General features: G+C 37.5%; 1 protein-coding gene across 1 annotated transcript; it reads left to right on the forward strand.

Moving 5' to 3' along the window:
- Window positions 1–2,552: 2,552 nt before the first annotated feature.
- Window positions 2,553–12,365, forward strand: LOC136222852 (probable xyloglucan galactosyltransferase GT12). The gene is made up of 3 exons (XM_066010550.1): window positions 2,553–2,711; window positions 3,459–3,546; window positions 11,044–12,365. The coding sequence occupies exons 1-3, from the start codon at window positions 2,553–2,555 to the stop codon at window positions 12,363–12,365; spliced, it is 1,569 nt and encodes a 522-aa protein (XP_065866622.1).
- The last annotated feature ends 5,322 nt before the right edge of the window (window positions 12,366–17,687 follow it).

Raw genomic sequence — 17,687 nt, forward strand, 5'->3', positions numbered from 1 at the left:
AGCTTCATCTTGAAGTTGTTCCCGAAGGTCTTCTAGATCCTTCTCTTGCTGAGTTGCGTTTTGTCCAAAGCGACAACGTTTTAACAAACGCGGGCCGAGTTGTACTGAGTTGTTTGACTTGGGCTTTAACACTTGTATTGGGCTTGGGCCTTTTAATTCTTGTGTCTTATAAACAATTTAACTCAACATTGAACAAACACATTAGTATTATAAATCAAAGCATTTAAACTTAGTGTGTTTAGAATATGTATTTCAATTATTCTTAAACAATTTTGTCAAATCAAAATTATGTGGAAAGGTGTTTCAACAGAGTTTAGTAGAGCTTTATGTGATTTAGGTGCTAGTATCAATCTAATGCCTTTGTTCGTTTTTAGGAAACTCGGTTTGGGAGAGCCAAAGCCTACCAACATGACTCTTTAATTGGCTGATAGATCAATTGCCCGGCCGAAAGGAGTTGTGGAGGATGTCTTAGTGAAAGTGGACAAGTTCATTTTCCCCGCCGATTTTGTAGTCCTTGACATGGCGGAAGACGATTCGGTACCAATCCTCTTAGAAAGACCATTTCTTGCAATGGGTAGGACTCTCATCGACGTCCACGAGGGTAAGCTTATACTACAGTTGCAAGACGAAGAGGTAGAATTTAACATATACAACTCCATGAAATTCCCCTCTCATACCATAGAGGATTGTAATTTTTTTAAATTCCGTGGACTCTATTGATCTGTTTGTTGAGAATTTGTGTGATAGGCCTTCCATGGAAGCCTCTTTGTATTCAAACAAAAGTGAGCACGTGGATGAGGAGTCATTGAATAAACCGTTTGAATACTCCTCCGAGATAGAACAATGTTTGTTGGCGAGGAACCGGTTCGAGGGTTTGGACCGGGATAACAAAGCGAAGCCAAAGTCGTCTCTCGAAGAGCCCCCGACTTTGGAAGTTAAACCCTTGCCTCCTAATTTGAAATATGTATTTTTAGAACCTCCTAGTTTCTTACCCGTTGTCATATCTTCTCTCTTGAAAGAGGAAATGGAGGAAGCGTTGATTGCGGTATTACAAAAACACAAAGGCGCATTTGGATGGACCATTCACGAAATTAAAGGGATTAGTCCCACCATTTGCACACACCGCATCTTTATGGAAGATGAAGTCAAACCCTTCGTGCAACCGCAATGACGACTTAACCCGAACATGAATGAGGTAGTAAAGGCCGAGGTAATCAAACTCCTCGACGCATGTATAATCTTTCCTATCTCTGATAGTCAATGGGTTAGTCCGGTCCAATGCGTTCCCAAAAAAGGGGGCATAACGGTAACGGAAAATGATCAAGGGGAATTAATCCCCACGAGAAAAGTGAGGGGTGGCGGGTATGTATCGACTATAGAAAACTTAACGAAGCCACCCGAAAAGATCATTTTCCCTTGCCGTTCATTGACCAAATGTTAGAGAGAATGGCGGGACACAAATTCTTTTGTACCCTAGACGGTCTATCCGGATATATGCAAATCCCCGTTGATCCTTCGGATCAAGAAAAAACAACATTCACTTGTCCTTATGGGACGTTTTCATATAGGGGGATGCCGTTTGGGCTTTGTAATGCCCCCGCCACCTTTCAACGTTGCATGACGGCTATATTCTCCGAGATGATTGAGGACTTCATGGAAGTCTTCATGGACAATTTTTCGGTTTTTGGGTCGTCCTTTGAAAATTGCTTAAACAATCTTGATAAGGTCCTTCAACGATGCGAGGACACTAATCTCCCTCTTAGTTGGGAAAAGTGTCAATTTATGGTACAAGATTGTATAGTGCTAGGACACAAGGTGTCCGGGGAGGGAATCGCGGTCGATCCTGCCAAGATTGAGGTAATTGAAAAATTGCCTCCACCAATCAATGTAAAAGGGATCCGGAGTTTCTTGGGTCATGCGGGTTTCTATAGGAGATTCATTAAGGATTTTTCTAAAATAGCAACCCCCTTGACCCAACTTCTCCTGAATGATGTGGAATTTAATTTTTCTTTCAAGTGTTTAATTGCATTTAATACGCTTAAAGAAAACTAACTAACACGCTCATCATGGTGAAACCCAATTGGGATCTCCCCTTTGAACTAATGTGTGATGCTAGTGATTTGATAGTCGGTGCTTGTTTGGGCCAACGGGTGGATAAACTTTTCCGCCCAATTTTCTATGCGAGTAAAACTCTCAACGAGGCCCAACAAAACTATTCAATCACGGAGAAAGAGATGCTTGCGGTAGTTTTTGCTTTTGATAAATTTAGATCCTATCTTGTGTTATCAAAAATTATCGTATACACTGACCACGCAGCTCTTAAGTACTTAATGACCAAGCAAAATGCCAAACCTCGGTTGATATAATGGATTCTCCTCCTCCAAGAATTCAACATTGAAATAAAAGATAAAAAAGGAGTGGAGAATGTCGTGGCCGACCACCTTTCCCGTTTGCAAAACGAGAAAACCGAATCTCCGGAACTTGTGGAGATCAAGGAAACCTTTCCCGATGAGACACTTTACGCGGTAACCCCTCTACCTTGGTATGCCGACATGGCAAACTACAAGGTCGGTAATGTTCTTCCCCCACACCTTACTTACGAGCAGCGTAAGAAGTTCTTTCATGATGCTAAGAATTATTTTTGGGAAGAACCTTTTTTGTTCAAATCTTGTGCTGACAATATTATTCGTAGGTGCATACCGGAGGAAGAGGTAAACCATGTATTACATATGTGTCACACCCAAGAGATGGGGGGCCATTTTGGCCCAAGTCGAACTATGGCAAAAGTCTTGCAATGCAGCTTTTATTGGCCCACCATGTCCAAAGATTCCCAAGACTTCGTCAAGTCATGTGACGCTTGTCAACGAAGCGGGAACATCTCCCGTAAAAATGAAATGCTCCAACAAGGAATCCTAGTTTGTGAACTCTTCGATGTTTGGGGGATAGACTTCATGGGACCTTTCCCTAAGTCGCATAATAACGCCTACATTTTAGTGGCCGTTGACTATGTCTCTAAATGGGTGGAAGCCGTTGCCTTGCCCTCAAACGATTCTAAGGTGGTGGGAAAATTCATTAAGAAAAACATTTTTACTCGGTTCGGGACCCCTCGGGCTATTATTAGTGATAGGGGTTCCCACTTTTGCAACTGTCAATTTGATCAACTTTTACATAAATACAGGGTTGCACACCGAGTATCCACACCCTACCACCCGCAAACTAGTGGGCAAGTTGAGGTTTCCAACCGAGAATTAAAACGCATTTTGGAAAAAACGGTTAGCACCTCTAGGAAAGATTGGAGCCTAAAGCTCGATGACGCTCTTTGGGCCTACCGCACGGCGTTTAAAACGCCCATCAGAATGTCACCTTATCGATTGGTTTTCGGGAAATCTTGCCACTTACCGGTGGAATTAGAGCATAAGGCATATTGGGCTCTTAAATTTCTAAATTTTGATGTGCAGGTTACAGGGGAACATCTTCTCCTTCAACTCAATGCCCTCGATGAACTTCATCTAGGGTCATATGAAAATGCCAAACTTTACAAGGAGCGTACGAAAAAATGGCATGACAAACATGTGCAAGTTCGGGAGTTCAACAAGGGGGACCAAGTTCTCTTATACAACTCCCGTCTTCGTTTGTTCCCTGGAAAATTGAAAAGTCGATGGTCGGGGCCATCCACGGTCGTCAATGCACACCCATCCGGAGTGGTAGAAATCCAACATCTCGACAGCATAATCCAACGGGTAAACGGCCATCGATTGAAAATATACCGAGGCGGAGCTTTCCCACAACATGGCAAAACCACGCATCTCTGGACTCCATAAGCAGGCACGCACAAAAGTCGAGCTACTCCGACTATAAACGTAGCATCGGTTTGCATTCTCCAACCCTTTTGTGTATATGTATCATATACGTTTTTCAAATTATTTCTCTTCGTGTGCATCTTCTTTCAAGTTTTTGCTCATTTCAAACCAAAAATAAGGTTCACGCGGAGTGCCTCTTTCAACCAGCCTCGCGTGAACGACCTTTTGTCTTACACATTGGCCGGAAACTCGGATCACGCGGAGCGCCCCTCTGGGCACGCCCCGCGTATCCGTGCCTCTGCCCGTAATTCCCCATTTTTACACCTCTTACGTAGAGCGCCCCCTTGGGTACGCCTCGCGTAAGACCAGACCTGTAAGGTCCTTGTTTCTCTTCAATACCATCTTTATTTTTCATTTTGTTTTTGTTTTCATTTCTTTTGCGACGTCTTTGGAATAGACGTCATTTTAATCATGCGGAGGGTCGTGCAACCCCGCACTTACAGTTTGTTTTGCACTAACAAAAACAAAAATAAAAATAAAATAATGAACTCATTTATTGGCTCATAAATTACCCAACACACTACCTTCTACGGACAATAATTAAAAGTTTCGTTATTTGTCGTCAAAGGTAAATACATCGAAACATAAAGGATCGGTTTAATTAAGAAATTTGAGTCTTGATTTCGAAGTTATGGAATTTATGCAAAGCCAAGGTTCGTACTAAACAAAAGCATTGAGTCCTAACCCACAAGTTATCTCTATAATGAAATTCAAAAAGGCAATAAAAACAGGATTTTTGAAAATTTTACGAGAACTTGAAAGTACACAATTTAACCCGAAATTCATGTGAGGTATTTTTGAGCCTAGAAGAGTTCGTACGAGAACTCTATTTCTTTCACAACTTTTCGAGAGCTTTGACTTCACTCAACTCATAGAGTTTGCATCTAATACCGGGTTAAGTACACTTATTTTGGTAAGAAGAGCAATAGATGATAAAACAGACCCACTTAGGCTAATTTCTTTCTTAATTATTTTTCTCGTTTTCATTAACCTTTAGGAAGCCCCCTCGAGCCTATTAACCGACTTCTTTGCTAACACCCTTTTAACATTTAAACTTTTTTCCTCTTGTTCAAATACCAATGAAATCAACCGCATCGGAATTACCCGAAACAAACCAAGGCCTTAACAAGTAAGCACAATAAGTCTTCGAAATCGTTTTTGTGCCGCTCTCAAAATAAAAAGAAAAAGAAAAAATATAATAATAAAAATAAAGAGCAAAAAGGCATTCTCAAGCTCTACCCGAGCAGTTTCAAGTTATACTTTACAAGCTTGCTAAGGCCAAAAAGCGGTGCGATCATCAAAATGGTATTTGGACTCGAGTTTCTAAAAATTAACTGCTAAAAAGCCACCCACATTACAACCCCCCTCTGGGGTTCATTTTTAATATTGCCTAAACCATAATATAGGAGGAAAAACCCGGATGAAAATGCAAACTCAAAGTGACTTCGAGTAAGTACAATGAGGAGCGCAAAGACACCGACCCACCAAAGCTTGAGCGTAAGAGTGAAATCCCTTGGTGAGGTACAATCGGGTTCTCAAAAGATAATCAATCCCCGTTAATATTGCCTACTAAGTTTGATTATGGACGTTTCGACTAAGTTTTGGTCGCTCATTCGCTGCGTAAGTACTTGCCGAAAACTTTGCGTAAAACTTTAGCTTCGAAATCACGCACTTGGTAAAACCAATCGGAAGTTTGTTTCTTAATTGTCTCAATCCCTTGTCTTTCGATTTATTTTACTTGAGGACAAGTAAAGCTTTAAAGTCCGAGGAGGTTGATAGGGGCATTTCGTCCCTATCTTTTAGCGTGAATTACAGTTTAATTGTGGACTAAATAAGTGAGTTTAATTAGAAAAATAATGTGTTTTTAATAAAATAACAAATAAAAATAAATTTTATGCTTTTGATTAATTTCCTTTGTTTTCAGTTAATTTCGGAAAAATAAACGTCAAGCTAACTCGGCTCTCGAGAATTATATTTCGCAGGTAAAAATCACCGACACACGCGGGGCGTCTCTACTTATACGCGGGGCGTACAAGAGCAATTCTTCAATCTAAATCTCAGGAGCTCAGGTACGCAAGGCGTTTCCACTTATACGCGGGGCGTACAGGAGCAATTCTTCAATCTAAGTTTCAGAAGCTCAGGTATGCGGGGCGTGTTCCAAGCAGCGCGGGGCGTCAAAGGCATGATTCAAGCTATTGAACCCCAGAGGCTCAACCACGCGGGGCGTACTCCAACCTACATGGGGCGTGGTTATGACAACCAGTCTGAATCTGATCCACACACAGTCAATTATCAACGGAATGGGCAAACACGCGGGGCGTCTGCCTGTCCACACGGGGCGTGTTTATGACATCAAGCCTGAATCTGATCCTCATGCAGGAAATTGTCAACGGAATGGGCAAACACATGGGGCGCTTACCTGTCCACGCGGGGCATGTCATGGGAAAACTGCAAAAATAATGTAACTTGTGTATTTACAATTCTACCCCCGAGCTTGATGTATAAATAAGAGTGATTAGCACTCATTTCAGTATTCAATTTTCTATGTATTAGAGTTCCTCACACCTTGAGAGCTTGTATAATCCTCCTGTTACTCCGCCGAAGTTCCGCTCCATCCGCATTCACCAAGCTCGAGAGTTCCACCTCCAAGTCCTAAGACACGACTTTGAGTCTGGTTAGCTAGTCTTAAGGGCCGATTGTTCTTCCATTTCTACTAATTAGCTTGTACTCTTTCTATGATTTACGATTCCGTTTTCACTATACGTGTTAATGTTTATTGCTTGCTTTGATACCTATAATTGATTATTGTGTAGGTCGTTTATGAGCTCCGAAATCTAGTAGGAATCACATAGGTGTTGCCTCACCGGAGTTGACAAACCGAAAACCGTAGGAATTGACGAGCCACGAAACTTACGGGCCCTAATTTTTTATCCTAAGAATTAGAGTCGCCTTAAGGGGAAATCACGACTCTAGAACCTCACGGAGTTGTTCGGTCTATAAATAGTCGTCTTTGCAAGAGTAAATTATTAATCATATATATTTCATGTTGTTTATCATAGGTTATAACTTATCATCACCCGTATCACTCTAAGAGGGCTTGAAATACATGAAAATTGTCTCACCCGTAGTTTAGGAGTAGTTTATAGTTGTCACCCAACCAAACTAAGGTATTCACCGCTTAGATAACGTATAAAACCGAGTAGTTTAATACTTGTAGTTATAAATCCAGTGGATTCGATACCCGGTCTTAACCGGATTATTACTTGATATGACGGGGTACACTTGCCCCTACGTAGTAGCGTCTAGTAGAGTTAAAGCACTTAGAAAGATCATATCCATAACCCTACCACACACTTATCATCATTATATTTTACCGCTCTACCGGATACTCAGCAGAGACGCCATCCGCCTTCGATTTCTTGGCAGCTGGGACAGTCTCCATCTTAGCGGTAGGACGCTTTTCTTCATACTTGCTCAAGTCAGCCTCCGTCTTATCTTAGGCTTCTAGAGCCTTTTGCCTTTTCCTATGCTCTGCAATCACATTGGCTACATTATCTTCCCCCTGCCAAAGGGATAAAAGGAAAATATATCAGATATAATAAAGTAGATAAAAATATCTTCACAGAGGTCTTGATAGGAGTTATGGTGGATCTCTCTGTTGCGGATCTCTAGTAAAGGCATGCCTGCCTTTATAAACTCAAGAGCTTGTTCGTACACCCAAAAGTTTGGCTTAATCGACCATAATAGCTTCAAGGCGCCTTTTTACGTTGAGTTATGAATGAAGCCCTACTTGCCCGCTCCTTAGGTTTATAATTCCACGATGTCGGGAATCCTAAAGATACACAATCCGCCAACTTAACGAAGAAGAATTTTTTCACCCAGTTGTGGACGTGTGACATCTTGCTATGGAAAGGCAATACTTTTAATTTGGAAAAGGTTATATGGTCCTCCACCCCATGCTTAGTTAGCGTATGGAGAGAGCAGAAGACCCTTAGGGCTAGGACTACTCCTAGATTCGCCGCCAAGTACGAATCACAAATAAGATCCAGCCACCCATTGGGATGCAGCTGGCATATGGGGATACCAAAAAATTCCACAACGTTCCCTATCACCTCAGGAATAGGGAAAGTGAATCCCCTCTCCACGTGGCTTTGATAAACAACGAAATACCCTCTAGGCGGCATGGTGGGACGATGGAAAGGTTCGAGAATTAGGCACTCAAACGCCCTAAGCCAAGGGTACAACGATCTTAAAGCGATTAAAGTCCCAAAATCTATCCTAGATGGGGTTTTCCATTTTAGGGGCTTTTCCCTTTCTTTTTTTGGGGCCCGAAGAACTAGCTTCTTTCCCTTCCCTAGACAAGGGATTTGGTGTCTCCGCCGTGACAACTGGAGTCAAAACGGGAAGTGACACTGAAGCTTTTTAATGGGTCACCTGCATCTCATCGAGGCTTAGAGTCCTCTCCTAGGAAAAAGAATTAGAACTCATGGCAAATAAACAAAAAGGAAGAAGAAGATGATGTTATAAAACTAGAAGGAATACTCATATGAAAAATATGGATGGAATCAAGAAAAGGAATCCCTCCAAGCGCTGAAAAAGCAAAGCAATAACTTAGAAAAATGGAGACAAAGTTTAGAAAAACAGAGAAATGAAGAGTGAAAAAACTCTTAAAGGTAGAAAAAATCACTTTTATGGGGTAGGTGACAATAGCACATAGGGATTTGTGCCATAGTGTGCCACCTGTCTCCATTTCAATGGTGTAAAACGGCGTGCTTGTTAGGAACAGTAAAGGCGGCAGCACGCGTGGAAGACAAAAATCCCTAATGGGCTTAATTGGTACTTTAGGGGGACTTCTAATAACATCCAGATATTATCCAGGGAGTAAGTCCATAAATGTCCATAAATAGAAAGGATCAAATGGTATAAAGCGTCACCATGAGATAAGAACTGCCAAGTCAAAAGAGTGGGGTACGGAAAACGCCACACGCCACGAATGCGTTGCCACATGGATATGCCTCGTAAAGGCCATACGCCATAAAGGACCACTACAATTAATAGCATTAAATGGTTCCTTAAAGGAACTAACGGCGAGTCGTAAAGTATGTTATATTAAATAAATTAAAGGGCATTAAATGGAGGACTACTTTGATGGTTATGAAATCTAGTATAAATACCAACATTCCGAGGTATTCAATGTACACTTTTTGATTCCCAACTTTGTGTTTACATTTTATTTTTAAAACCACTGCTGACATAAGCATCAGAGTGTTCCCGATTGAACCCAACGATGCCTCACAGGGAAGAGCTCCGATCAAGGATTGTCTCCAAGTTACCAATGGGATAAGGTGCAAAAATGCCCCTTGCGTTTATGAAATAGTGCAATTTTACCCTTAACGTCTAAAATGGTGCAATTTTACCCCGAACATTGACAAGTTGGATCACTTTCAGACATTATTATAAAGTGCATATATTTTGTTCGTTATTCTGCACCAATTGCGTGTCTGGTGATTCTAAAAAAACGATTTCATATTTATTATTATTTAATAATAGAATTAAAGATTAATATTTTTTAAGTTCGGTGAAATATTTGAATTTTTTTATTCAACTCGTACAAAATACAGTATATTTTTTTTTAAAAAAATTCACATTTACTCGTATATTTGTGATCTGTTTCTAATAAGTGAAAAATGACGCACATGTGAACTGTAAATGACAAGATTCATGACCGAGAAGACAATTTGATAAATTGTTTTTCTTATTGATCAATTTGTTAATGTTAGGGGTAAAATTTGTCTTGGTTGTCAACACTAGGAGTAAAATTGCATCATTTTAAACATTAGGAATAAAATTACTCCTGGCTATAAACGTTACGGTATTTTTACTGCTTAATCCTATAATTATTGTTAGCCCTTTTATCATTACAACAAGTTCAAAATTGGTTGGTTAAATCTATAATGAATATCAAGTTCCAATTCTCATATCTTTCTTCATGTAGATTATTTGGACTCTTCTCTGGTTCCTATTTTTGTATTTACATATAAAAGAAAATAATTTTCAACATACAAATTAAAGAAAATACAAATTATAAAAAACCCTTGAATTATCTATGATCCAACTTAATTGACTCGAATAACCCTGATACAAAAGAAAAAAAAATTGATGGAAACAAGAGTGGCTATCAGTGAGTGACTTTAATATTATACTTTATATCTTGTTTTCAAATTGGGTGAGATAGTAAAAAAAAAAAAAAAAGCATAAATGTGAATCTGTTATATCTATCATAAATTTGTATCCACCGTATTTAGTGATTGTGATCTTATAGCCAACAAACTACCATTTCAGACCCTCCCTTCTTTATTTGGCAATTTATTTCCCCTTTTAGTATATACTAATCAACATGAACTTGTGCAAAAAGCTCGATTGATCCTTTGAATTTTTAAAGTATTCTGATCACCTTCTAAACTTATATAAAATATTCAGCTAGCCTCCCTAACTTTCAAAGTGTCCTAATAGCCCTCTGAATTTGCCTAAAATGTAATGAATTAATCACTGGATTGTAAAACAATAAGTTAAATGTGGAAGATATGTTGCACGTGTCTTAGAATTTTATAACATAATTCACAAAATATATTACAAAAGAAGTTATTGCCTGGTTCTCTAATATTAGAATTACATACCATGACTTTGGTCGTTTTAGGCGTGCAACATATCTTCGGCATTTAACTTACTTTTTTTTTTTATAACCGAGTGATTAATTGATTACATTTTACACAAGTTTAAAAGGCTAACTGAATATTTTATACAAATCCATGGATCTATCGGGACACTTTGAAAGTTCAAGAAGCCAATTAAATTTTTTGGACAAGTTCAGAGGTAATTGATGCATTAAGCCAAAATATTAAGAAGAAATATAAGAAAATTCAAAGTCACCAGGAATAACTTATAAAGGAAAAATAGAATTGGAAATAATACATGCATTGAAAAGTCATATATTAAGCTTCCTTTTTTGTTGTATTGGTTGGATTTGTCCTCTTGATTGAGTGCCTGCACTGCATTGTAAAACTTGTTGAATACTTCCTTGGAAACAACAATGGTGGAGAAAATATTTAGATCTATGATACGCCATGATATGTCGTCATCTTCGTATCCTCATTTTTTCTCATATTTTTTATGTATTATTCAGCTTTCAACAATTATGAAACCACCACCAAAAATATAGCAAAATCTTGCTCAGGGCGTTACATATATATGCATAATCTTCCTCCAAGATTCAACCAGAAATTACTAGACAACTGCACTTCCATGTACAGATGGTATGATATGTGCCCATATATTGACAACTCAGGATTTGGTCCTGAGATGTTGGGATTGGGAGAAAAGGGTTGGTTTTCCACTGACCAATTTTTGCTTGAACTGATTTTTCATACGAGAATGAAAACCTATGCTTGTTTAACCAATGATTCTTCCTTAGCCTCTGCCATTTATGTACCTTTCTATGGTGGAATTTATCTTGGAAGGCATCTTTGGGATTCTAATACAACTGTAAGAGATTCTTTGGGTATTGATCTTTTCAACTGGCTGCTTCACAAAACTGAATGGAAAAGAATGTTGGGTGGAGATCATTTCTTCGTTGGAGGAAGAATCTCCTGGGATTTTAGAAGAATCGGGGACCAAAACAGTAGATGGGGAGGAAACCTGATGCAGTTGCCTGAATCACAAAACCTGACAATGCTAACAATTGAAGCAAGTTCATGGAGTAATGAAATTGCAATACCATATCCAACACATTTCCATCCCGAGACTCAGAATCAGATTACAGAATGGCAAAACCGGATGAGAAAGCAGAAGAGGAAGTACTTGGTTGCATTTGTTGGTGCTCCAAGACCAAGTATGAAAGATTCGGTCCGCAGCGAAATCATGAGGGAGTGTATGGAAATGGACAAAGCTTGCAAGCTGTTAAATTGTAGTTCAGAAGCATACAAATGTAACAATCCTGTTGAAGTGATGAAAGTGTTTGAGGAATCAGTATTCTGCCTGCAGCCACCGGGAGATTCATACACGAGGCGTTCGGCTTTTGATTCCATTATAGCAGGTTGTATTCCTGTTTTCTTCCATCCAGGATCTGCATATGTCCAGTATGTATGGTACTTGCCACAGGATTATACAAAGTATTCAGTTTTCATACCCAAAAACTTAGTGAAAAATGGGAGCTTAAGTATCTATCAGACATTGGTTAAGGTTTCCAATGAAAAAAGAAGAGAAATGAGAGAGGAGGTTATAAGGTTGATACCAAAGATAATATATGTAAATCCATCGGCATTGATGGAACTTGAAGATGCATTTGAGATAGCAGTAAAAAGGGTTATCGAAAGAATTGAAAATAACAGAAGAAATGCTTCATCAAAAGATAAAGATAGCTCTTGGAGTTGGAACCACAAGCTCTCTTCTATGGGCCAACCGCAATGGGATACTTACTTTTCTGATGTAATCTTCACCGAGAAATAGGAATAGGAATTCAAATCACAGTCATCCATTCATTAGGGTTTTGTTTCATTTACCATTAATTGATCTGTTTTATCTTCTCGCTCGAGGTGAACTTATGTATTAATGGCAAAAATAATGATACCAATTGATTGGTATTTTTTATTATGAGAATACCCAACACAAAATACACTAAATATTGATCATTTTTATTGAAACCATGTCTCAAACTAGAATTACTAAAACTGAAAAGCGAAATTAATTGATAGAATCTAAAGGGATTGGAAATCTCTCAAGTTGTCATCTCAATCATTTATTACGAAATTAATTGTTTGAAAGGAGCTTAAGCTTCATTAAGAATTAGAACTTAACACATTTACAAAGAAATGGAGGACACCACAATCTAACTAAGAATCAGCTCATCGAGCTAAGACATGAGCAACCTAATTAAGAGACATCTTGATAAAACTAATTGAACAATTGACTAAATCATTTCATAAGGATTTGCAATCACCAATAATCAAACCAGCTACATAATCTGTCTCTTCTTTGCGATGAATAGCATGGATAATGAGTATGATTCCACAAGTTCTTTAACCAACTAAGGGTTTCATGACAAGTTAAACATTTCGCCAAAAAACACCCAACCTTGAAGAACACCATTCTTCACAGCAATCAAGTGGGCCTGGGAGTTTCAAAGCACAAAATCGAAGCCAATAGTGTTGGATGACGTGAATATGGAATCATCAAAACGAAGCTTTAGATTGATCGATGGATGAGGGAGCCATCGTACTATTACAACAGTCCTCATCGCTCTTTGTCTCTCGTGAACCATCCGTACAACAACCAACTTGCTCCTTATGGCAAGCTCTTCCCAAAGTCAGATTCATCCATTACATGCTCATGGGCCTGCAATAATGCAATTCATACGATAAGTCCATATTTCAACACATTCGACCCATTAAATCAGTTAAGTACATGTTGTTATCTAGCTTTTATTTGCATAGTTTCACTCGTACCAAAATCCCTCACACTTGAACAATGCTTGGCCTCAAGTATTGAAGTTACTCTGTCATGGTTAGTTTTAGGACTATGCAAAATTATTTTCATACACTACAGTAACTAAACACAATGCCAAATAGTCAAACAAACATGCCTTATGCTCAATGCTGCAAACTTAATATGGACATTATAAAATTTCATGAATTTCCTACTTCCCTAGTTTCCTAAGGTTTTTCACAAAAAAAATGTTTGTTCAAACTCATTTCTTAGTTAGCCATCTCGCACAAGTGGTCACTCATTCACTCAAAATAGTTTAGTATGGTGTTTCGGGCTAAGTGGATGATTACTCATCAGTCCAAACTAGACTATTAGTATCATATGCTTGCACAAGTGCATAAAATCGCAGCTATCCAAACTTTCAGATTAATCAAGAGTTCTTTTTCACAGTTGTAATTGGGTTAGGGTGTAAGTTTGGAATGGAAAGTGTGTGGGTTCTTCAAATGCTGCTGGCCGAATACTATTAACGTTATTTAAGAGACATATACAACATGACCAAAATATAATTTTTATAAGAATGAAGCATAGGCTTGTTTATAATTTATGCTTTAAGAAGCACAATACAAAATAAAATAAACAATTTAAGGATTGGAAGCCTTCTTGTGCTAATATATATAAGACTCGGTGTTTTTTATTTATATGATATAAACATATTTTTGTTTTTCTTTTTTCTTTTTTTCATGGAAAAAGAGACACAGTTGGGTATAGCGTATTCTTATTGCAAGCACAAATTTGTTATTCCATTACTAGTATTTCCTAGGCAGCAACATTCACAAAGTGTTTTTATGGAGGTTCAAGTTGGCTGAAGGTAAAACAATTTTATAACTCGCAAAAGAATTAGATTGTATCAAGCTTTTAAAATGGCACACTAAAGATTACTAAAATTCTAAATGGTGACTCATTTAAAACTTTATTGGTATCTCTAATTCTTTTTCCACTTACTTGTTTGCTTTCTCTTCTTTCTCCATTTGGGTATTCCATAACGAGGCTTCTAACAAATTTACTTGTTTGCTTTATTGGTATCTCTAATTCTTTTTCCATTTACTTGTTTTGCATATGATGATTGTAGATGAAACATTTATTCTCATTTGTTTTCTCATTGAGGAAGATGAGGTTTTAAAATTGAGAGGTCATAGAGAAAACACTTATTGAGGGTTCAGATCCACCGCCTGAACAGAGAGCAAAGAGAGCAGCCTGATAGAGTGAGTTGAGCCTATTCCCACCACCAAGTACCGATCATCTGAAACTGCATTCCCAACCGTCCAATGTAGTCGCTTGATCGCATCATCTAAAAACCAGCATATATTCCCGGCCTTACTGAAGTAACTCATCAAATCACTTCATGAAATCACCATCGTACACTTGTCCCCCATTCTCCTCAAGTACGCCTCGAACATAATCAGATTACCTCTGTTCACCATCATCAATTTAGTATTTATTATTATTATTTTTGAGAATAAAATCCACAAATAAGTGGAAATTTATTATTTGCTATTAGATTTTAGATTTTCTCTTTTAGTTGAAAGTGAAATCCACAATACAAAATGCATCTTTTAGGTGTTTGGATAAAGCAAATGTTATGTTAGATGAAAACATAGTACAACAATACAAACCCATAGGAGTAAGGGCAAATAGTAGCAACTAAAATAAATGTCTAGTTTAAATAAAGGTTCAGATGAACTCACAGATGATGGGATAAAATCCAATTAACCAAAAAAAAAAAAAACCAGATATGAATTCAATCAGAATAATAATAAACAATGGAATAAGGATTTAGGTGAACTCAGAGATCAAGATTGATTATCGAGTTATTCTTGTTTTTATCACAAGTTGCATTATCTTTGAGACCACCCATGATCTCTCTCTCTTGTTGATGACTATAAGGAAGTATGATACTTATATACACTACAAAGGGAATCCAATACATGGTGGAGATTTCATAAATTTTTGTGCCCAGATTTTACCTTGATTTTACCGTTTACATGTACACACACCAAATTACATTCAGTGTGGGTGTATAAAAAATATTGTGTTCTCTAATTAGCACATTTCTTAATTGTAGGTTCAGATCCACTGCCGGAACAAAAAGCATACAGCGCAGCCTGATAAAGCTGAGTTGAGTTTGTTCCCACCACTGCGTACCGATCATCTGAAACTTCATTCCCAACCGTCCTATGTAGCGGCTTGATCGCATCATCTAAAAACCAGCATATATTCCCGGCGTTATTGAAGTAACTCATCAAATCACTTCCTGAAATCACCATCTTACACCTGTCCCCCATTCTCCTCCAGTACGCCTCCAACATAATGGGATCACCTCTGTTCACCATCATCAATTTACTATTTATTATTATTATTTTCAAGGATAAAATCCACAAATAAGTGGAAATTTATTATTTGCTATTAGATTTTAGATTTTCTCTTTCACTTGAAAGTGAAATCCATAATACAAAATGCATCCTTTAGGTGTTTGGATACAGCAACACAAACTCATAAGAGTTTGTGCTATGTTAGATGAAAACATAGTATTTGGTTAGATATTCATTCAGTGAGAGTTTCTGCTACCTCGCAAACAGGTACAGCAACACAAACCCATAAGAGTAAAGGCAAATAGTAACAACTAAAATAAATGTCTAGAGTAGATAAGGGTTCAGATGAACTCACCCATGATGGGAAAAATCAGATTAACCAAAAAAACAAAACCAAATATGAATTCAATTGGAATAATAAAAAAACAAAATGAAATAAGGATCCAAGGGAACTCACAGATCAAGATTGATAATGGAGTTATTGTTGTTTTTATCACAAGCTGCATTATCTTTGAGACCACCTATGATCTCTCTCTTATTGATGACCATAAGGAAGTATGACACTTATATAAACTTACAAGGGAATCTAATCCATGGTGGAGATTTCATAAATTTTTGTACCCAGATTTTACCTTGATTTTACAGTTTACACATGCACCCACCAAATTACATTCATTGTGGGTATATAAAAAAGGACTATGCTAAATGGATAGAAAAAATAGGGATAGAATGGATAAAATCTAATTTTTGTGACTTGAAATATCATTATTAAACTTAATAAATATAAATTTTATTTTTTATTTTTATTCATGGAAACTTGCAATTATTTAAGATAGTATTTAATGAGTGCTAAATTCCATTGAAATTAGTGTTAAATAATTAGGATACTAATTTTAATACATATTTTTGGTTAAGAAAAACCAAAAATTGAATACATTTCATGAATACTCTGTACATATAATTAAGAATAATTTTGTGAATCATACTATCCGAATTCATCCATGGAATTTAAAAAAAAAAGTGTTTTTAATTATTTTTTAATTCTTGGCACTATACAAATATTTTTTAATTTGATAATTTACATTAATAGAAGGATTAAAGAGCATTGTTATAAAAATGAATAAAATAATGATCAAATTATAAAATTTGGAGAAATAATGATGAGATTATAAAATTTGGAGATAAAAATTACATAAGACTATGAATATAAACTAATAGAAAGATTAGAATGTTTTTTTTTGTGTTTTTTCTTTTCATATTTACCAAAAAAAATAGAAAGATTAGAATAAGTATTATTATTTTAAATTTTATTTGGTCCAATTTGACAATTTACACTAATAGAATGATAAAAGAGTAATATTGTTGTAAATGAGTTCTAAACTAAATTAGGGTCGTAAATGAGTCGAGTTGTAAATGAATTAGGACCAATTAGAGAAGATGATGAATTAGGACAGCTATGGTAGATACACTTTGGTAGTTTTGTACTCATCAAGAGGCGACGATTCCCTAACGCAATTCCCCCTACCCGTCGTCGGATTCCCCTTTTCCCATCGCCCATCTCTTTTCCAAAGAATCAATCACAAAAAATCAGCAACTATCACTGCCGCGAAACCCAGATACGGCCGAAAACCCCCCGTGCATATCCCGTTTGTTCAGCAGAGAAGCTTTCGCAAATTCGATGGGCATGGTTCCTCCCACTCGCTCATATGCCGATACGCTAACAGGGAACAAAGAACCCTCGATCGTTTAGCCGGTGGCCTCGACAATGATCACTGAGGAAGGCGGATTCAAGGCGGTTAAAATCCCTCAATCGCTTTATCAAGAACGACTGAAAGCTTGCCAGAACTCGATTATTGGCCGAATCAATTTACAAAAAGGTGAAACGCCTTGGAAACAGGTCGATTTGAAAAGAAAATTGAACACCAGTTGGGCAGACAGATGGACTGGAAGCTAATCTCCCTGGGTAGAGGATTCTATC

The sequence above is a fragment of the Euphorbia lathyris genome, chromosome 3 (genome assembly GCF_963576675.1).
Source record: "Euphorbia lathyris chromosome 3, ddEupLath1.1, whole genome shotgun sequence".
In the NCBI taxonomy this organism is placed as follows: Eukaryota; Viridiplantae; Streptophyta; class Magnoliopsida; order Malpighiales; family Euphorbiaceae; genus Euphorbia; species Euphorbia lathyris.

What these genes read in the sequence shown, in the direction of transcription:
- LOC136222852 (XM_066010550.1), top strand. Translation starts at nt 2,553, where the DNA reads ATGGCAAACTACAAGGTCGGTAATGTTCTTCCCCCACACCTTACTTAC. An exon ending in GGTGCATACCGGAGGAAGAG is followed by an intron (nt 2,712 to 3,458) that starts GTAAACCATGTA and finishes TTTGATGTGCAG; the next exon opens with GTTACAGGGGAACATCTTCT. An exon ending in TGCCAAACTTTACAAGGAGC is followed by an intron (nt 3,547 to 11,043) that starts GTACGAAAAAAT and finishes TGTATTATTCAG; the next exon opens with CTTTCAACAATTATGAAACC.